The sequence below is a fragment of the Cucurbita pepo genome, chromosome 1 (assembly GCF_057944985.1).
Source record: "Cucurbita pepo subsp. pepo isolate OVF chromosome 1, ASM5794498v1, whole genome shotgun sequence".
Taxonomy (NCBI): domain Eukaryota; kingdom Viridiplantae; phylum Streptophyta; class Magnoliopsida; order Cucurbitales; family Cucurbitaceae; genus Cucurbita; species Cucurbita pepo.
In genome coordinates this window covers 6,496,340-6,517,708 of record NC_141798.1, presented here as the reverse complement: position 1 = coordinate 6,517,708, position 21,369 = coordinate 6,496,340, and the positions used below count along the sequence as shown (strand labels likewise).

Below are 21,369 nucleotides of genomic sequence, written 5' to 3'. Positions count from 1 at the left end.
TGACTATTATAAAATTTAAAACTAATTTATGGAGATTTTATTAAAATTTTGATGGATCTTGTTTTATATTTTAAATGTAACTTCTTATTGTTAGATTTTGCCATAGCAAATTTATTTTGAATTTCAACTTTTAAATAGTATATTTTTGTTATAAAAAAATAAAAATCGTTAATAAATAGGTAATAAACTAAATTTATTTTTTTAAAAATTAAAATATGTGAAATATAATACTATATTTAATATGATTTGATAATCTGATGACTCGACCGATCTGAATAGCCCAATCCAAATCATACTTGTCGGGCTTGTCATATTTTTAACCCGGTTAATTCGACACATTTGAAAATATGGTTACAACCCAACCTAATCCAATCCTATTTAAAGATTACTGTAAAAATTAAGAATATTTAACGTTTTTTACTAATGTTTGTGATCTATTGTGACTTGCAAATGTTTAATATTTGAGTTTTATGAAATTTTAGTTGTTAATGTAATATGTATTATGGATAAATATAATTTTTTTACCTAGTTTAAAAAAAAAAACAACTCAACTTGAAAATAGAAAAGTAGCGTTCTAAACCCTATTTAGTTTGTTCGAGTCACCCACAATCAAAGATTTCTCCAACCCAATCCAATTCAACTCGAGTACGCCCGTGTTTACATTCAACCTAATATATTTAGTGGATAACAAATTAATTTTTTTACCTAATTCTTACAATAATTGCTACACATCAAATTATTATTTCAAAAAATATATAATAATAGGAAAGAAATTTTGGGATAATAATGTGGGTCCCACCGATTTTTTTGGGGGTAGAAATGCAATTTCAGTAGAGTATGGGTCTGTAATTAAGAGAAAGTAATCTGTAAGCGGAGATTTGGAAATTAAACAAACATTTGGGTACGAATAGCAAAATACGAAAACATGAGGACCGAGGAAAGCAAACAAAAACAGACACGTCATTTCTATATTATTGTATTTTAAAAGCGTTATTTTAAATTATTTGTTTATTTTTAACTGACTTTAAAAAAAATTAAACTTAATATCATTTATTACTTTTATTAATAGCAATTTTCCCTCTCCCTCTCTCTTTTGTTTCCAATTAATACTTTAATAAATTACAAAGTAACGTGGCATAATTTTTACAAACTTAAATAAATATTAATTAAGAAATAAATAAAAAAAAAACAATTTAATTTTTCACATATCATAAATAAATCACATGAAATTAAAAGTTTTATTAAAAAAATTAAATTTATTTTATAATTAGTAAAGGGATTATTCTATTTTTAAAAAATACAAATAAAAATTTTAAGGATTCATTTAATTTTAGAAGTGATTTTTAATTTATTTAAATTTTAGGATCAATATTAAAATTAATAATTATTATTAAGGTAAATTATTCGGTTTTCACTCACTACTTAAAAAAAAATATATAGTTTGTATTTCTGTTAATATATTTAAAAATAAATAAATAAAAATAGAAGAGTGGCATTTTATTAACAAAGTGGTTTTAATTCTTAAAAACGAAAATATTAATTTGTTAGGAAAAAGAAGAGTGAAATGACGAAAATGGGCATCTCGAGTTTGTTTTATAACGCGGGAGGAATTAGATGAGGGGATGGTACACTGCTTTTCCCTCTTCTTCTTCGTCTTCTTCGTCTTCTTCTTCTCCGTGATCAAATAAGCAATTGAGAAATGGCGGATTCTGCCATGGAAGTTCTCACTCGAGCTCTCTCAGGTGAACTCCTCATTCCTTCTTCTTCCATTACTCTGCCATTAATTTCCTCTCTCCTCCATCGTTGCTTGCGTTTTCTTTTCCTTCTTTCTCATCCTGAATGCGAAATTCATCGAAATCTGTTCATTGATCTTCATTTTTCTTGACTCGGAATATGGATTGAGTACGTATTTTAGTGTTGGATCGGAAATTTTACTTTTCGCCGGAGAAATATGATCTCTGGCCTCGACTTGTCAGTGTCTCTCTGTTTTTCTTACTCTGTCGCGAAAACTTCATGAACTCTTTGGACTTCGCCGGAGAAAAAAAACTCCGGTCACCATGACAGTTTCTCTCTGTTTTTCTTACCGATCGTTTTCGTAGCACTAGAAATTTACTTCAATAGAATATTGTGATAAGATTTTCTATTTATTGATTTTTGGTTGAACTCTGTGAAATTTACAGAGAAATGTAATCTGGTTTCTGGAATCCATTTTCAGTATTAATTTTCAATCGAATTACCATCCCTGCATATTTTAATTTCGTGCTCTGTTTATTTATAGTTACTTTTTTGCTATAATTTTAGTTATTTTATATGATTTAAAGAAACATATTTACTTTTTTGTAAATGCAAAGAGAAACGAAAATAAAAAATAAATAAATGTTTGTGCTGTATCGAGATTTTTTTTAAAAAAATATACATTTAAATGGAAAAACAAACATTTTAGGCTTTTTTTTTTCTTAGTAAATTAAAATACTTATTGATGACATTATTTACATTTTATTGTTATTTTTTTAATATATATTTCTATCACTTTTTTAATATTGTAAAAATTCTGAATGATATTCGGCTCTCACATTCATACAAGAACAAATTATTCTTAAGGGTGTGTAAACCTCTCCCTGGAAACATTATCTTTATTGACCACGATGATATGTCAAATTCTTTATACATTTCTCAAAATTTAATATCTTGAATAAGAATCCGGCTAATTTTCTTCTGGTTGATTAGAAATCATATTCATGTGTTGTAGACATTTAGTTAATCTTATATTTTTTGACATTGGCAATCATTATATTGTTTAAATTAGAATGGACACATAAAATGACTGAAATTCATGAGATTTAGAAGAAGAAAACAAAAAAGAAGTAATATATTTGAGAAATGTGAAATGAAAAGCAGGGCATGGAATAAACGAGAAGGCAATGATAGAGACATTGGGGAAATGGGATCAGGAGGAGAAGAGATTGTTCAGAAAGAGCAGCAGCCAATTTTTCAGTGAAGATGAACGCTGCTGCTTTGAGCGATGGGAAGAACACGGCATGCGACTGCTCAAACATGAATTCATGCGCTTCAAGGTATCCTTTTTTTTTGTTCTTCATAAATATGGATTACTCATTTCAACCGTAAGAAGCTTGATGTGTCGTTGTCCGTGGATGGATGATGTAGAATGCCGTGGTGCTATGGACGACACATCCATGGGAAAGAGACGCTCGTTTGGTAAAGGAAGCATTGAGCAAAGGGCATCATGGCCAGAACTTGAACATCCTCATAGAAGTGGCTTGCACTAGAACTTCTGATGAGCTCTTGGGCGCAAGGAAGGCTTACCATTCCTTGTTTGATCTTTCCATTGAAGAAGATGTTGCCGCCCACATGAATGGCCCTCAACGCAAGGTTTGTTCTTTTAAAATTCAACCTTTTCATACAACTTCTTCCTAGCAATGGAAATTCCCCTGTTTGTTAACAATTTCTTTTCTTATCCCTTCTTAACGAAAATTAGTTTTCAGTCAAATAGTTATTTACAAATAGGTCTTAGTTTAAGTTCAAGGATAGTTTAAGTTCAAGGATGTTCAAAAAATACAATGACTTGAAAATTCGAACTCAACCCATAAATTTGGTTGATTCATGAGTTCTCTCATCCTTTTAAGTAGTTTATAAGAGTTATTATTGTTAAAAAAATTTACAATTCCAACAATTGGGTAAGATTTAAAGATCTAACTCAAGAACACTTGTAACTTACTCTAATTGTTATTTTGGAATGCAGCTTTTGGTTGCATTAATGAGCGCATATAGATACGAAGGACCAAAGTACAAGGAGGAGACAGCAAAGTCGGAAGCAAAAGAAGTTGCTCATGCAATTAAGGAAGCAGCCACCCAAAAGAGCAGCCTCATAGAGCACGACGACGTTGTGCGAATACTGTCAACAAGAAGCAAACATCATCTCCATGCCCTCTACAAACACTACAACGAAATCTCAGCTGGCCGATCCATTGTTGAGGTACTTTCATTTTCACATGCTACCTAATGCTCTCAGATGAAGAACTTATGGACAATGAAAAATATTCTGTAGGTCCCAAGAATCTTTGATTCAATCCAGGATCCTTTTAACAACATCAGTTTATGACACTTCAATGCATATTTTTCTTCCAAATGAGATAGAAATTTGAATACTGAAGATTGAGACGGTTTTTTCTTTCTTTTTGTAGGATCTTCGTGGCGACTTGAGTCTTCAAGAGGCAGTGTTGTGCTTAGTCAATCCCGTAAAGTATTTCACTCAGGTATGTAAACTTCAAAAACTTGTGAAGTCTGAGTCAGAATGGAGAATGAGTGAGGAGAGATTTCTCTCTGTTAGATAAACAGGGCCGAAGATAGGATTATATTTTTCATTCTTATCTCCATTCCGCCCCGAGACACAAAACTAATTTATTAAAATAGGGGGCGGGGACAAGGATGGAGAAGAATTCTCGTCTCTGCTCCACCCCATGAACATCTCTACAATTTTGCACTAAACTAAAGAGCTTGATTTCGTTATTTTATGTCTTCTTAGATTCTGAATGTGGCATTAAGAGTTGAGGCAGACAAGAAGATAAAAAAGGCGTTGACCCGAATCGTGGTTACAAGAGCAGATAAAGACATGAAGGAGATCAAAGTTGAGTTCAAAAATGAGTATGGAGTTTCATTGGGTGAGAGAATTGAGAGTGTGTGCAATGGCAGCTACAAAGATTTCTTGCTCACTTTGCTGGCAAGATCAGACTGATTCTAGTTACCATGAATGAGTGGTTTTAAGATGGAAATTTGTTGTGTTTAATTTATGTATGAGTTCCCATTCTCTATTGCTTATAATAAATTGAAACATTGTCAAAATTTAAACGCCATGTTACGATTATGATTGTAATTTTATTATTTAAAAATATATTTTTATTTGTCACCGAACACTCTAAAATTTAATTAGTACTTATCATCCACTCGTATGTTTTTTATGATTAAAAGTTTTTTTATGATTAGAAACTTGAAAATCTGCAAACTCTTAATAATTCAAGGATACATTATTGTTGAATATATGACCCATGAATATATGACCCAAAATTGCATAAAGACATTATATTAGTAAGAAAACTCAATGATAAGCTTAATGTAATCATTATTTAATTGAAGAGACTTTCAACCCTTTCCTTTTCTTGATTTTGTCCATATCTCTTTTTCCTTATTTTTGATGCAAAAAGTCTTTCAAAATTAAAGAAAAGGTCCAAAGACAAGAATATTAAGGAACCTAAAGGATCAAAACTTTTCCATTTTTTAAGGTCATTATTGGCCGACAATTAGTGGCACAAATTGAATTATAGCTTAATGGTTAAGATACCTTCATTCCTCCTAATATGTTCCTAATTATGGGTTCGTTGTTCTTGTATTTACATAAGTTCGTAGATTAAACTCAAGATTTGTTTATAACATATAATCCTAGACTGAAGCAAGTATAGTTTAACGGAAATTAGCAAAGATCTGTTCAAATCTCCCTATCACATTTGTTTATTATATACATGTATTAATGTGCTATAACAAATATGAATTTGTTACTATATAGTTTGGCTAAGTTAGATATTAGGTGGGTCGAGATTAGAGGGAGAATAATATCTTAGTAAAAATAGAATACATCTAAAAAAGCAACTACTTTGGGAGAGAAATATAGGAACAACACACCTTAATTGATATATAAATAAGTCCACATTACAAAACCAAAATCAAGCATTCTTCAACAGACACAAGACTCGGAGCACCAGCAGCTTATTATTATTATAAAGCAACTACTTACAAGCCGATTAAAACACACTCAGAGCAAGGATAAAGTGCTTTAAGTAAGTAACTCATCAGCTTACTTAGTTGCCCAAAAGAGCAAGGATGAAGTGCTTGTAGTCGCCAGAGGTCTCCTTGGACACAGCATCATCAAGGGTCACGCTGTTTCTCTTGTGATAAGCCTCCTTTATCAGCCTCAGGTCCTTCTCTGCCCTTGTCACCACCACTCGAGTTAACGCATCCTCGTCGCTCTTCCCGACCTTCTTGATCGCATTTCGCACCACCTGTTCACCATATTTTTTAAAACTATTAATCCAATAATAGAAATGGATGGATTGGTTTATTAGATTCATTCTACATCAAGAAATGGAAGGAAGCTTTTCAGCTCTTTAGTGAAGATTTCTTTAAGAAACACATTAAAACATGCACATGAATAACAACTTAAATCTACTTTGATATGAGTTTCATTCATCACCTTCTCATAGTATTTGACAGGGTCATTGATGCATCGAATAACAGTTCTAAGTGCTTCGGTGAACTCATTGGCAGCTCGGTCTTGACCCAATTGCTGCAACAGAGGAAAAAGAACACCCAAATAGTAAACTTCCAACATAACTCAGCTTCAAAGATGATGGTAATTTAACAAGGAATGTCAGAACGTCAGAATCTCAGAAAGTCTCGGAGTAATATGATCAACATTAATATCATCAATGTAATCTATGATCTTTACACTTAGTTCTATATACCTTAGAGATAGAAATGCCATTGGCATCTTTGTAGCTATTGAAAGTTGCAATCAGCTGTGCCTTACTCCTTGTGGTTAGGATCCTTATAACATCTTCATGATGGAAGGTCTTCTCTTTAATTGCCTTCTCAAGTATCCCAGCTTCCGACTTCGCGAGTCTTGCATCTACCTCTTGACCATTGTAACGATATGCACTCACTAATCCCACCAACAGCTGCAGCAATTATAATAAATCCATCAATCAACAACAATCACAAAAACTATTATCCCCGTTCTTCGGTTCAATTTGTTCATGCCATTCTATACTCATCCTCTTGCCGGCCGGGGTTCCAAATCCTCCCCCACAATTGACTAAAACAAAAGTCATGTGCTAGTAGTATCTCTATGTTTCGAGTTCCATTATTATATTTTAGTCTCTTCCAGTTTCAAATTCCCCCAATATATCAGATCTCTAATAAATTTTTTAATACTGGGTTTTGCCCCTGATTAGAATTTCTTCTCAGTTCAGAACGTGGCATGAAATCTATATATTTAATGGGAAGGAAGATCTCCTCTATCTTGGAGTACTGTTTCAGCTGAAATCATCGAACTCAGACAGTATTGGTATAATAAAACAATAAGATCATAAGTTTTTTATTCTCGAAGTAGTAACTAGAACGATTTGAATCCCCAAAGAAAGATTGAAAAGTTGATCTGTAACCCTAAGCTCAGCGATCCAAATACAGATGATCGACAAAGGAAACCATTATCAATGGATGATCTAGTTAATAAAATGGATAAGGGGCAAGTTACGGACCTTTCGGAATTCGTCGTGGGTGTTGGCGGCAACATCTTCCTCCAAGGATCGCTTGTACCGGTGCTGGTACGCCCTTCTGACGGCCAAGAACTCTTCAGGAGAGTAAATGCAAGATAGTTCAACAATCACTGCAAAATCTTCGATGGGCTTCCTTAAGGCGACATGCGCCAACACAGCGTCTCTGTCCTCTGGATCTAGAATCCATCGGTACACAGCTCTCTGTTTTCACAACAAACAATTGATTAAACTCCGATTCAGTCTGTATAACAATCATATTCTACAAAAAGCGTATAAACAAGAGAACGGGATGATCTCCTCAAAAATTAAGCAGAGAATCCATTGATTTTCGATGATCGGGAACAGGAGAGCAGTATACGTCTATCTGATACTATTGATGAGGGCGATGATGAAGAACATAGCCATAAACGAGAAAAATACGACGATCGATGAACTTTAAAGAGTAACAAGCAAGAATATGATGAAAAGAAGAACCTCAATGTGGCCAGAGAGCTCAGATTCAAAGCGCTTAACAAGATCCTCTTCAAAAAGCTGTTCATAAGCAATCCTGATTTGCCTCCTTTGACCAGCATTTCTGTAGCCAAGCACCGCAACAATAGCCTTCTCATCAGTCCCCCACCCTACAGAGAGAGAGAGAAAGAAAAAACAAGAGATTCAGAAAGATCAACAAAACATGATCCGATCTCAGACGCTAATGAGTAAACGATCCATTAAATCACCTTTGAAAGCAGCTTTAATGGCTTCTGCATCAACATTTGGGGGAGGAACATCATGAGGAACACGAAGGGTCGCCATAACTTCAAACTTGGGATGGATTTTTCAGTAGGTATGAGCAGATTGAGCTGCGGAATGCTCTCCCTTTGTCTCTACCCACTCCTTTAAATACTAAAAAAAGTATTAAGCTTCTCTGTGAATTTACCAGCGCTCGTCTTGAAATCCACGCCTCCATCAGAGATTGCTCAACGTGGCCTGCAATGGAGGCTGCCACTGATCAAGATCGACATGTCGATTTCATATTTCTAAACTAGTTTTTATTTGTAATAATCTTAATTTTTTTTCTTTAAAAACCCAATTTTAAAATATTTTTTAAGATTTTAAAATTCTCCCACTGGATAACTATTGATTTTTGTAATTTTTTATTTTTAAATTAAGTTTATAAACACCATTTTATTTTTAAATTTTTTATTTATTATAGGATAATTTGCTTTTTAATCAATATCAGGTGACCACCATCAAGAACACTACAGATCTGATTTTTAGAAATGACCCACACATGAACTTTTATGATATTTCTCGTCTCCGATCTTTACTAGCGTCGACGAATGTGAAGAAGATTTAAGCTATAACGTCATCGAAGATAACAACCTTAGTGGCGAGGATTTTAAGATTGACTAAAGTACGACAATGGATAGAGCGACACCCACTAATATAAAAATGACTTAATTGTAGTTGACGTTATCGACCCATCAACGATTTTACTAAGGACGAAGATAACAGTAATGTAGGACAGGAAGCGAGAAATATTGTTGAATGCGATTTTGAAAGAATTGCACTCGCTCCAAGGTTTGAAGAACAAATAAGTTTGCGGGCAACAATAAATAAAAGACAACTAAAGATCCACCACTAGCAGATGTTGTCCTCTTTGAACTTCCCCTCAAGGATTTAAAATGCTTTTGGTTTGGCAAGGAAGGTTTCCGGTGTTCTGGACTTCCCCTCAAGATTTTAAAACGTGTCTGTTAAAGAAATGTTTGAGCACTGATGTTTTGTTCTCCTCCCCAACCACCGGTAAGATTTAAATTGATATAATGGGATTAAAATTAATAAATTAAAATTTATAAAATTACTTTCCAAGTTTATAATTAAAAAAGATTTGTTTTAATAATAATAATTAATTTCTTTATAAGGTAAGAGAAAAATATCAATCAAATAAAGGGGAAGATTTGTTTTCCCGCTTAAAATTTCAGCAAGAAGACAAAAGAGTCTTCTTGAACGGTACGGCTCGACACCGACGTCCAATGCCACTCATCATTAAATTAAAAAAAAAAAAAAAAATTAAAATTATATATATATAAATAAAAAAATAATATATATATTATTTTTTTATTTTTTTTTTCTGTCAATTTTTATTTAAATTTTGGAGTTTAGCATTTTTTAATTTGAATTTTTATATTTTTCGATTTTAAATTTAATTTAATCGAATTTTGAGGATAGATTAGGGGTTGAAAAAGGAAAAGAAATTAAAACATTTATTGAAAAAATAAATTATAAAATAAAATAATAGCTGACTCTAATTATTTGCTACGGCGTTAGTCATATATATATATAAAATTTTAAATTAAATTAGTAAAAAAAAATTACAATTAATTTTCCATAGTTCTTTTGAATATGGTTTTTTTTATTTGAAAAATTATTTAATTATTGATTTTGTGCACATACAAATTTCTCACTAATATTAATTTTTATAAAAATGTTTGCAAACAAAATTATTTTTAAGTCAATGAGATTATTTCCATTAAAAATAATGTCCTATAAACTTTTAAATAGGTGTAAAAAAATATCACTAAAATAATAAATAAATAAAAATTAACAGACATATTTGGTTGTGAATTTTAAAAAATATAAAATAGATTAATGATTTATGGAATATAAAATATAAGATTCATTCATTTATTATATAAAATAAAAATTTAGAATTTTATTAGATATTTTCATATTTGTTAAAAGCCTTTTAAATTTATCTGATCCAAAAATTCAAAAAATAGGCAATTAATCCTAAATTTGTAGTACAGAAAAAAAAGCATAAAGGTATATAAAAAGGAAATGGTTGAACTTACCGATAACAAAGCTATATTTATTAATACGTGTTAATTAAGCTAAACTTTAAATTACTAATTATTTTTTTTCCATTTTTTCAATCGAATTATAATTTCTACGCGTGACATAAATTCTACATATTTAATAATTATAAATATGAAAATCAAATCATTCATGTTTGAATTAGTAACTTGATTTATGGGTATAAATCAATGGTTCGACGATAAAAAAAAAAAATAGTGTTATTTTTTTTATAATTCATAAATATTTTTTTTAATGGAGTATTAATGATTTTATCCATATATTTGTTAGTATTTATGATTTAAAAAAAATTAAAATATTAATTAAACTTTTGGTAATTTAAGGGTATTTTTTAAAAATTAAAGGTATTTCTAAAATAAATTATTAACGTTTTTAGATATGAATATTTAAAAAAGGTTAAAAAGGTAATTTAATTATTTAGGGTAATAAATTTAAAGCTGAAAAATATATAAATTAATGAATTGTGGAAAATCGTGTGATGACTCCATGATGACTGGACTTTAGCACTTTTTGGTTGGCGTGTCCAAACTGTTAGCCTGTGAATGGAGGAGCTGTCCATTATTTTAAGGAATTTTCTAGTATAATATATATATATATATATATATATATATATATATATATATTTTCAACAGTTTTAATAGAAAAAATAACATAAAATCAATATATCATCTCACCTAAAATAATTGACATGACAAAGATTATTTGTATTTTTTTTAATTAATCGTTCACAAAATATTCTTATCACTAAATAATAAATAATTAAACCAATGGTTGGTTCGTTCGGGTTCTGTTTAGCTCACAAAATTTATCTTTCTTTATTTGCTACCTAAACGAGGATTTTCAGTCACTGGTCCCATAGATAAAATACACACCCACGGGATCCATCCACAGTTTTCAAAATAAATCTACCAAACATATTTTACAAGAAAAAAAGCCAAACTTTTCTCTTATCAAGATGTAGTTTCCTTTATGTGAGAAAAAAAAGTTACGACCAACTTGCCAAATTTTAGTTTTAATTTTATTAGGATCATTATTTTGTTTTTTTTTCCGTGTCTTAAACACTCTTAATGTCAATTATTTTTGTTAGCAAATATGATGGTTTGAACTTATGAAGTTATTGTTCGTCCAACATTTATTAAATAATTTTAGGTTAAATTATAAAAATTAAATTCCAAGTAATAAATTTATGGATATAAAGATTAATGAAAATGAATTTAATTATATCGGGCTGATTAAATGGATCGAAATTGGAAAAGAGGAAAAAAGGCTGCCAAACCCATTAGGCCCACAATGTGATGGTTGTCTTGTCAGCTGCCGCTCATGATGGGCCTCAGATATGGGCCTTAGGCCCAAACAATCTGATCCAAAATATAATGGACTATTTTGGGGAAAAGAAAAGGAAAAAGAAAAAGAAAAAAAAAAAAAAACACAGAAATTATGCTTTTCAAAATCACATATTTACAGATGTAGAAAATTATTATTTATTGATTTTTTTCATTTATCTTAATTCAACTAAAATTGATTAAATAATAACAATAATTTTCACGTTTTTTAAAATTTATTAATGAATTAAAATAGAAGGACGAAAAATGATATTTTAAAGGTTTTAAATTGAAGACTACGATGGAGAATATTATAAATATTTTATAAAAATGTAGAAACAAAAATAAAATAGAATTGCCAACTCGTCCAATTTTTAAAAATAAAATTTGCATTTATGAGGTAGAAAAATATCAATTTTAAGTAGAAAAGGGCATTAATTTGAGAAAATTAATAATAATAATAATAAATAAATAAATAAAATAAAAAAGGATTTATAGAGTCCGCGTTGGCAGAGTAAAAGCGACAGTTCAGCAAAGCTCCACCACAAATTAAGTCCTCAGCCGGGGCCCACAACACCTCATTGCCACTCATATCTCCAAATGTGAAATGAAATCCAAATGAAATTCAAATTCACTTCCATCCAATCAGATTCCAGTATTTGATCACAGTCTTCACAGCCACAACTTTGGATACAGTTTTCTCACACGTGTCGTCTCTCTCGCTCCTCTACTTCCAACCCTACCACTTCACGTGACCTCACGTGATTCCCTGTTTCAACCAAACCAAATCCCTTGGCTACTCTCCTCCATCCCAAATCCTTCGCCTCCAGAAAGCTCCTTTTCATTTGGTTTTTTCCTGAATTTATCGCGTGGCTCTGTGTTTTTCTGCCTTTTTCTCTCTTTTTCTTCCCCCCTTCCATGTTCCAGGGCTTTTGAACGCCATCCTGTTTCTGGAGGAGTTTGATGCTTTCTGTTGTTGATTCCGGAATTTTCTTTCCGTAACTACTTTTTCGGAGAATTCGGCGATGTGCGGATCAATCTTCGATCAGTTGTTGGATTTGGATTCTGGATTAGAGATTTTGTTTGAGTTTTTCAGCTATGTTTGATTGGAACGACGAAGAGGTAGCCAGTGAATTTTTGTTTTTCTTGGCTTCAATTTTACTTCTGTAGCATGAAATAGTTGTTGATGTTTTACTTTTGTGGCGAGGGAGTGAATAGTGTATCTGGGTGTTGCTTAGCTTGTTTTGTTTATAGTACTGCCATGGATAGTTTTTGCATTGAACCACCGAATCAGTATACCTTACACTTTCATTGGAAAGGCTTATTGCAAGAATGGGAGACGAATCTGATGGATCTGATGCTCAGCTCAGCATTTCATTCCTTAGGCAGTTCAATTTCGTTGAAAGCAAAGGGATGTAATTTAGTGACTCGTGGAATGAGGAAAGTTTTTTTGGGAGGAGCTAGGAGGCCTTTTCGAGCTTTGTGTTGCTGTGGGTGTCTGGCGGGGACTTTAGTATGACCTAATGTCACACGAGATGGAGTGTACTGGGACGGCATCACTTGATCTATGAGGAGGTTTAATAGATTTATCAAGAGTTGTGGTCTCTTAGATCTTCCCCGAGTGAATGACTGGTTTACTTCGTCCAACCAATGTGAGAGAGAGAGAGAGAGAGAGAGAGTGTTTTATTGTAGACGAGATATGTTTTTGTTGTCAAGAGGTTGGTTGGACACTTTTAAAGAAATGAGAGAATCCTTAGGCTCGATAATCATGTTTATCTGCTTGAGTTTAGGCTACACTTTTAGGTCATTTCCCTTCTTGACTAGGTGTAAATGTTGAAGATTAGCAAGTAAGAGAGATTTTGGTTTATGGTGAAATTATCCTTGCTTGAAGTAGTTCAAAAGGATTGGAAATACAGTCTTGGGACCTAGGAATTTTGGATAAAATTAGACTCTTGAATTAAATGAGGAAGGAACTATGAGCAAGGAGTTGAGAGAAGTTTGGTTAAGGTTTAAAGAGGATTTCAAGAAGTTAATTTATTGGGAGGATTCCTGCTAGAGACAAAAAGCAAAGGTTAAGTAGGTTAAAAAGAGCGTGGTTGTGATGCATACTATTTTTTCCCTTTCTATTTTTTTTTAAAAAATTTCTATATGCTTCTTTATCCCTCGCTTCCTCCGGACTTTTCTTGGAAGGTTTATGTCGGTATTTCCTTATAGCCTGGGATCATGAAGGGTTGAAGACTCCCTTAATTTTGGAAGAGAGTGGTCTTTAGCTTTAATGGGAGTAAAGGCCTGATTTGGATGGCTTCACTATGGCTATCTTCACTGAAAATTGGAATAGTTTTAGAGAGGACTTAGGCAAGGTCTTTTTTGAGTTCGTGGAGGGGGATTATGATTCTTCCACACACGAAACTTATATTTGCTTTATTTCCAAGAAGAGAAGGGTTAGAGGAACAGGGACTCTATTAGTCTTGTCACTAGTTTATCTCTATAAGATCATTGCTTAAGTTTTGAGAGATAGGTTAAGGAAAGTCTTTTCTAATGCTATTTAGATTTTCAAGTGCCTTTATGAGGAGACAATTCTTAGATTAAGTTTTCTATTGTCAATGAGGCTACGGATGATTATAGAAGTTCATTGTAAGTGGGAAGAAAAGATGGCCCAGAGGAAATGAGTTTAAGTTGGAGTGGCTACCAATCTAGGATTCATTAGCCTATAAGTTTTTATCTATTAAAAAAATCAATAGATTGAAACCGATAAAAGATTAGAATATGCAACTGAAATTCTTAAGAGATTCAAGTTAAAGAAGAGTACAAATATTAGAGCAGAATTTTATATTTAGCCAAAAAAAGCATGATCTCGGTCAATTTTATTTTACTGGTAGTACAGGTTGTATATGGAACCTTGTTTTGGAACATTTATCTTATTGTTGCAATGGATTTACCCATTCAGATTATAACCACCATTTATAAGTACTCTGGAGTCCTGCGGCGATATGCATCTGCTGTTGTTAGAGTAATCATGACAGATCGGAGCATATAGCCTTTGCTCTTCTGATTTCTGTGGACAATTCATTCCGAAGGTTTTTTTTTTTTTTTTTTTTTTTTTTTTTTTTTTTTTTTTTTTTTGAAGTTAAAAAAAACAAGAAATTAAATTTTCACTGATGGATGGAAATATACATTCCCTAGAAGCCATTGGGTCAAGTTATACTCCTTACTCTGATACCAACTGATGAAAAGAATATTTTTCTTGAATTTATAATCTCATTCCTTCACAACTTTGCAGCACTTGCGTTTGAGGGCAGCGGTTATTGTAGCTAGTAATAGTCTTATACAACGTAGCATTCACTGAAAGTAGAAGATTTAGTAGTGAATACTAAATAGTACATTCAGTTAAACATTCTGAGAAACTTAGGTGAGATCCCAATGTAAGGAGAAAGAGAAGAGGAGATACCTGTAGGGAGCCCAAATTGGTACAAGCTCGACTTTCTCTGTACCTATTTTCTACTTCTTTATTGAAGCTTTTCATTTCAACAGTGAAGGAGCAATTTCCGTTGTTACTTGAGATTGTAGAAGAATAAAGCTCATTGTTTCACGTGTATCTGGCTGCGTGGTTGATCATTTAAGCGATTCTATGATTTAGTTCATTGATTTCTTTCCTTTTCCTGAGCATACAAAAAAATGGGTCTCGATTAGAATGTGCTTGTGACTCGTTGATTACAATTAATAATTACGTGCTACAAAAAAATTCCTCTCTTAAATTGTGATCTTAAATTTATGTGATAATTTCAGCTTGCAAATATAATATGGGGTGAGGCTGCTGATAGTGATGATCATATTGTGCCTTATCGGGAGGCTAGTGAGAATTATTATGACAAGAAAGAATGGCACCAAGACACGGTATGCACAAAACTTATGGAGCAAAAGTCACCTGGGACTAATGTTGATGATACCCATGGAAGAAAGCTGGAAAGCAGTCCTGGCAATGAAGAAGGAACCTCTGCCTCAAATCTCGACAATGATCCATTGGCTGACATATCCTTGTCCAAACCTTGCAGAATTGACCAGGACTCTAATGGTACTGAAGTATCTCATGAATTAACTGAAAATAGCAAATATAATTCACCAAGATATGGTAAAGATATTATATTTTTGATTCTCTGTAAATTCTACAGAGATATATGTGTGCACACGTACAATGCAACATTGACGAGCTTTAGCATAAAGTTCAATTGTGTACTAATTTTTTGAATGACATGTATACTGACAGCTGCGATGATCAAAGATGCCCAAAATTTTCAAAGTACTGAAGAAGGTAAAGGACAGGCTGATTTTGTTGACTATGGATGGGCTAATATTGGAAGTTTTGATGACCTAGATAGAATTTTCAGGTACATCGGTATTTTATTCTCTTAACTCCTTGATTGATGGTTGTATAATTAAAATAAGAACTCATCATTCGTAAGCTCTTTTTTTAACTGAAGTCAAATTATACTCATGATGAAGAGGAAACAAAAATGTCTTGTAACGTTGACCTGAAACAGTGTAGTCATGCAGTGAGCTGATCTTGTTTTATACCCTTTTGGGAAAGACTGTTGTCTTTTTTACTGATGAAATGGAACAGATTCTTGTTGCTTTGCTCCCTTATACATAGACATTCTTCATAAATCGTGAGAGAACACCATGAAGATGTGTGGAGGCAAATAAGGTCCCATAAACCAGCAATAGTTGACTCTGACCCCTCAATCCTAGCCGACCAGGCATGCCACAGCACTGAGTAATCTGAAATAATTCAAAGAATTTTAGAGCGGCCCTTAAAATTGGTACCAATAAGAAGCTGGTTAATTAAGCAAGCTGGAGACTTAAGAAAACTCCAGCTCAACACATTTTTAATGGTAAATTACAATCTAATTAAAGTTTTGGGATCTTAGTAGGTCTTAGTCCTCTTAATCCTCTCTAGCAGTAGCCCCATATCTTTTATCTTTAGTTTCAACCCTGTCGTCACAACTGTAGATACTTGCCCGACAGTGGTTATCATGTGTAATTTTCATTTTACAATTGGATTTTTCCTCTTCTTCTCTAGTTCTTAATCAATTGTCGATTGTTCTTTGGACAATGTTGCAAAATATAATATGCTCGTTTTTTTTACCAAAATTCAATTCTGATTCATTATTTCTATTATCATGTTCAAATTAGTCAGTACATGATCACCATTACCAAAATTGTTGGATAGTCTCGAAGCATGATAGTGCATCAGAGTTTTTCTTTGTCCCGTAGGAATGCAATCTTATTCTTTGAAACGTTTTTGTCCCTATATTAAATCTTTTTTTTCTCTAATCAATGTCAATTTTGTAGCAACGATGACCCAGTATTTGGCCAAGTAAGTCTCAGTGATGCTGATGAGATGTGGTCTTCTTCTTTGAAAGATTTGCACAACAGCCCGATGAAATTATTCCCAACTGTGGAGTCGCAGAATTTGGACTCAGGAGTGGACACTGAAAAGAATCCAGAGTACTCGAAACAAAATGAACAATTATCTACTCTTGCCAGTGGGCGAAGTAGTGATACTGGATCACTTGGGTTGCAGACTGGAAGTGCAATCTTAACAAATGTAGGAGATAGAACTGGAGCTATTGCAAAGGATCTGGTATTAAACATGTTGGAATAGTGCATTTTCTGTTGCTATTTTTTGAGCAAACTGAAAATTCTATGTAATTTGCTTGGCTTATCCAGACAGATCTGGAGAAAATGGAAAAACCATCTGCAGCCACACTTCACCAAAGACCTGATATTACCGTAACTGTCAATGAGTTTTCAAATAAGGTTTGTTTCTCATTTGTTTACTCAATTAATTAGTTGATCATCCTTTTGTTTACTGTATTTCAGCTTTTTTACCTGCCAATGAATATTGAATGTGGAAACAGCAACTTTGTCCAAATACCTGCAATGATAATTAATCTAAAAGAATGGTCAGCATTAGTAGATAGGATGTTGTCATTTTCAATCTACCGTTTTCAAGTAGATTAATTTTCATGTGGTAACCAGGTGGTAAAAAGTATATCCTCGAGTGTATCATCGTTGATATTGAGTGTAAAATCTACAAAACTCTAAGCTATCTGTCATTAGCTTGCAATTCCGATTGATTTGGAAGGTGGTACCTAATGCCCCTGTTCTTTCAAATTCAAGTTTTCTGCAATGCCTTTCTAATTCAACCTCTACCCGTAGGTGTCCTTATATATTCATAGAAATGAAGTGAGAGAATACAAATGGGTGTCCCAAAGAAAGAAAAAAAAAAGCCAACGGGGTAGGCCAATTATTAACTATATACATAAAGGTCTCCATGCCAAAATAATAACACCTAATGACAATTATGAAAGTCCTACGGAACTGCTGCCAAACTGAGGCATTGAGCATAACTTTCAACCACACCTCCTCCCAAGATCCCTCCCACCAAAGGTATGTTCAATCCATGCAGCAACCATAAAGACTTTTAAATGGTTGTAATTTAATGGTAAACTCCAGCAACCATTGGTGAAAAGATTACCAACTCACCATTCACATGTTTACTTACTGCCACGTTTGCTTTAATTTCAAATCTTTATGCAAATTTCAAAGAACTTTTTTGTTTTACTACCAATCAGTCAAATTTGAACTTGTTCCTCTACGATGGAATCTACTCCACTTACAACTCCAAGCAAATAACAAGTACCTTCGTTAGGAAGGTTGTTATAGCTATAACTAGTAGAGGTACAGTCCAATTAACTTGATAGTACTACAATAAACAGTGTACTATATTCAATAATTAGATCTGACAGGTGAGATTACACTGGACTCTACTAAGTTGAAAGGAGCAACAGGCACCGACTTATGGTCGTCAATGTAGTGTTATATAACCGCGTATGCCTTTTTCATTTGCCCACCCAGAACTAGCAACCTTGCTTTGTGCTGGTGGGTTTTACATCAACTTAACTATTTAGACGTCCACTTCTCAACCCTGATAGATGTAGTCATAGTCTTTTCTGTCTGATCTCTAATTTTTATTACTTTTTCATGTTTCAGATTGGTAGGCAGAAAAAAGTGTTGAAATCTCGTAAAAGATCGGAGGGGAGAAGTGTTGAGAAGATGTTTCAAGATTTTCATGGAAACTGGCCTTCACCAACGAACCCAGCAGCTCAGTTTGATAACAAATCACCGCAATACCAACGAAGCTCCAATCCTTTGATGCACCAGCCATTATATCCGATTGCTGCAAATGCATATCCTGTTGTACCCTTGCTGTCCCAAATTCAGCAGGGAGATCTTCAGCCTCAGCCTTTTATGAGTCAAGATATTTCCCCCAGTGGCGCAAATCACGTGGACAAACCGGCCGATGGTTTTGTAAAGTCTCTTACCATGACACCTCAAGAAAAAATTGAAAAGCTTAGGAGAAGACAACAAATGCAGGCAATGCTTGCCATTAAAAAACAACAGCAACAGTTCAATAATCAAGTCTCTGCTACCAGTCAATCCATTTCTCCAAAATGTCCCCAAGAAATTCAGTCTCAGCACATCGAAAAGACTGATCTTGTTTCTGAAGAAATATACACTTTTCCTGCTCAAGATCCAAAGTCACCTTTAGAGCAAGATGATTCCAGTACAGTCTCCACCACGGTTGATCGTTTTTCTATGGAAGATACAACTCTTTGCAGGCTTCAAGAAATTATTTCTAAGGTATACCTGACTTTGTGAGTGGATTATTTTCCTCCTAGAGTAACCTGACTTTAGTTACAATGCCCTAGAAATGTTTTACTACAGCTGGATTTCAAAATCAGACTTTGTATTCGGGACAGCTTGTTCCGGTTGGCCCAAAGTGCAATGCAGAGACATTATGCTAACGACACAAGTAGTTCCAACAAAAGTACCAGAGATGAAAATGAAACCACTGCAAAAGGAGAAATCAATAGTCATTGTAGGTTAGTAAATGCGCTTTAATTCTCATTCTCTCGCATTGAGTTGTTCAAAAAAGATTTTTGAGATCCTGCCTCAATTGTTTTTGCTCATTTGAGTCATGAACTTATCTCTGTGATTTCGAATGTTTGATATTTTATTATCTTTTCAAAATTCCAGCCATATTGAGGCATGCACGGAGCATTTAAGAGACACGTTAGGATATGTGCAAGACAGCAGGGAAACATTTTCTGCTAATAAAATCTAATCTTTTTATGTCAAAACTAAGATTATTACATTGAGGAACCAAAACATTAATAAGTTAGTGCAACATAGTTCACTGTGTTTTAAGGTTCATGGTATGAAAAACTTAATCCACTCAAATTATTTCATAATTAAAAAATAGTCATGAGTGCTTATTCTAGAGAACAAAACAACCTAATTGCAAATAATAGTATTGCTTCTATCTTTTCTTTTTTTTAAATGTATGGTCTTATTTGAAGTACTGCTTCCTAATTTAAGAAAATGGAGAGTTTTTAACGTTGGTTAAGTCTTATGAAAGTTACAAATCTGGTGGGTGAAAAAGGGGAAATTTGGGAGCTGAGATTATAATCAGTGGCCTAGAGAGCCTTTCAATCCCCACCTATTTCACTTGTGTTTTTCAATAAATAGTTCTAGTTCTTCTCAACTCTACTTGGTCGCTTAATATATGGCGTAAGAGCTTGTGCAAACATAATAGAAATCAAGCCAATATAAGGCAAGAAGAGCTCTCTTGATATTTAGTAATAAATTACTTCATATCTTAGTTATAGTTGAATATGATCCTGTGGTTACATCCTAAGAATGGACTTGGTTACTCGAATTCTACATATTCCATCTGTGTTACCAATGATTTGAAGAATTCTAATGGAATCTCTAACTCTGTGATGTACTCTGCATTCTTTTGTATTCTTTTCTAGAATGGCTGGGGAGCCGGATGCTGAAACGGAGACCAACTCCATCGACAGAACTGTGGCTCATCTTCTCTTCCATAGACCCTTCGAGTTTTCACAAAACTACCCTGATGCACCCGAATCGCCAATTTCCGCGAAGTTTTCTTCCGAGCAGAAGGCAGGTTTGAAGAGCTCGCCAATGGAATTCTTGTCTTGCAATGCGTTGGGTAAACATCATATTTCCATGGATGGGTCTAGAAGTTCTTGGACGTCGGCAGAGATGCAGCAGGTAAAAACTAGTCCTTGTATGGACACATCAGATAACACGTCGAATACTGGACTGGTAGATGATGCAGTTCTGGAGTATGAAGCCTCTCAGTGAGGAAATGTGCACGTTAGGACTATCATACGGGTAATTCATTCCTTTATCTCTTCCATGCCCTGTTGTTTGCTTCTCATGCTTGACCATATGGATTCATTAATAATGCAAGATCTTCTTTTCGTTCATCTGCTTACTAGATCATACAAACCACTGTTATGGGAGCTTCAAAACTTTGACTAACTCGTGGATCTAGAAGTATCAAAATCATGGAACATAGATCTGGAAGTATTGAAATCTCGAAGCATACAACATGCTTCTTATGTATTCAGAAAAAAATAAACTCTGAACAACGATTTGGAGACCGACTTGTATGTAACTTAACACGCACCAGCAATAACTGGATTGTGTTATTTATGTGATGCTATGTCTGTAGTGGTGTGAGCGTTTGGATGTTTTATTTCAGTCCGCTTGGAAGATTGAAACATAACATGCAATTTCCACGACTCTCATAAAATGTTATTCCTAGTGATTGAATTGTATTCTTAAAGCACTTCTCTAGTTCTGGTAGGATTTTAGGATATCTCAGTTTGTGTATGCGTAGAACTTTATATTGTAAGTTAAGATTGAATATGATGCGTTGATGAGATGATTGACATCGTTCATTACTTTGT

At 33.5% G+C, this 21,369-nt stretch overlaps 3 protein-coding genes across 6 annotated transcripts; 2 read left to right on the top strand and 1 right to left on the bottom strand.

Moving 5' to 3' along the window:
* The first annotated feature begins 1,588 nt into the window (after positions 1-1,588).
* On the top strand, positions 1,589-4,924 carry ANNAT4 (annexin 4). Its single transcript, XM_023658435.2, has 6 exons — positions 1,589-1,742; positions 2,899-3,074; positions 3,166-3,390; positions 3,761-3,994; positions 4,203-4,274; positions 4,544-4,924. The coding sequence occupies exons 1-6, from the start codon at positions 1,700-1,702 to the stop codon at positions 4,751-4,753; spliced, it is 960 nt and encodes a 319-aa protein (XP_023514203.1). The 5' UTR covers positions 1,589-1,699; the 3' UTR covers positions 4,754-4,924.
* A 754-nt stretch (positions 4,925-5,678) lies between these two features.
* On the bottom strand, positions 5,679-8,245 carry LOC111778545 (annexin-like protein RJ4). The gene is made up of 6 exons (XM_023658443.2): positions 8,066-8,245; positions 7,821-7,966; positions 7,329-7,547; positions 6,534-6,746; positions 6,263-6,355; positions 5,679-6,071 (listed from the first exon to the last, which is right to left on the bottom strand). Exons 1-6 carry the CDS (start codon positions 8,139-8,141, stop codon positions 5,871-5,873), a joined length of 948 nt encoding a protein of 315 aa, XP_023514211.1. The 5' UTR covers positions 8,142-8,245; the 3' UTR covers positions 5,679-5,870.
* A 4,053-nt stretch (positions 8,246-12,298) lies between these two features.
* On the top strand, positions 12,299-21,245 carry LOC111794810 (agglutinin-like protein). 4 transcript variants are annotated; one of them, XM_023676965.2, is made up of 9 exons: positions 12,299-12,646; positions 15,311-15,653; positions 15,789-15,909; positions 16,874-17,165; positions 17,252-17,341; positions 18,578-19,228; positions 19,283-19,470; positions 20,404-20,788; positions 20,896-21,245. In XM_023676965.2, the coding sequence occupies exons 1-8, from the start codon at positions 12,623-12,625 to the stop codon at positions 20,756-20,758; spliced, it is 2,064 nt and encodes a 687-aa protein (XP_023532733.1). In that variant the 5' UTR covers positions 12,299-12,622; the 3' UTR covers positions 20,759-20,788; positions 20,896-21,245. The 4 variants fall into 4 exon arrangements, with proteins under 4 accessions (XP_023532733.1, XP_023532749.1, XP_023532742.1 ...); XM_023676981.2 differs by having other exon boundaries at positions 12,301-12,646; positions 15,311-15,596; XM_023676974.2 differs by having other exon boundaries at positions 12,301-12,646; positions 19,313-19,470.
* The last annotated feature ends 124 nt before the right edge of the window (positions 21,246-21,369 follow it).

What these genes read in the sequence shown, in the direction of transcription:
- ANNAT4 (XM_023658435.2), top strand. Translation starts at nt 1,700, where the DNA reads ATGGCGGATTCTGCCATGGAAGTTCTCACTCGAGCTCTCTCAG. An exon ending in ATGAATTCATGCGCTTCAAG is followed by an intron (nt 3,075 to 3,165) that starts GTATCCTTTTTT and finishes TGGATGATGTAG; the next exon opens with AATGCCGTGGTGCTATGGAC. An exon ending in CCGTAAAGTATTTCACTCAG is followed by an intron (nt 4,275 to 4,543) that starts GTATGTAAACTT and finishes ATGTCTTCTTAG; the next exon opens with ATTCTGAATGTGGCATTAAG.
- LOC111778545 (XM_023658443.2), bottom strand. Translation starts at nt 8,141, where the DNA reads ATGGCGACCCTTCGTGTTCCTCATGATGTTCCTCCCCCAAATGTTGAT. An exon ending in AGCTCTCTGGCCACATTGAG is followed by an intron (nt 7,548 to 7,820) that starts GTTCTTCTTTTC and finishes TTGTGAAAACAG; the next exon opens with AGAGCTGTGTACCGATGGAT. An exon ending in CTGTCAAATACTATGAGAAG is followed by an intron (nt 6,072 to 6,262) that starts GTGATGAATGAA and finishes TATGGTGAACAG; the next exon opens with GTGGTGCGAAATGCGATCAA.
- LOC111794810 (XM_023676965.2), top strand. Translation starts at nt 12,623, where the DNA reads ATGTTTGATTGGAACGACGAAGAG. An exon ending in GACCTAGATAGAATTTTCAG is followed by an intron (nt 15,910 to 16,873) that starts GTACATCGGTAT and finishes TCAATTTTGTAG; the next exon opens with CAACGATGACCCAGTATTTG. An exon ending in GAAATCAATAGTCATTGTAG is followed by an intron (nt 19,471 to 20,403) that starts GTTAGTAAATGC and finishes ATTCTTTTCTAG; the next exon opens with AATGGCTGGGGAGCCGGATG.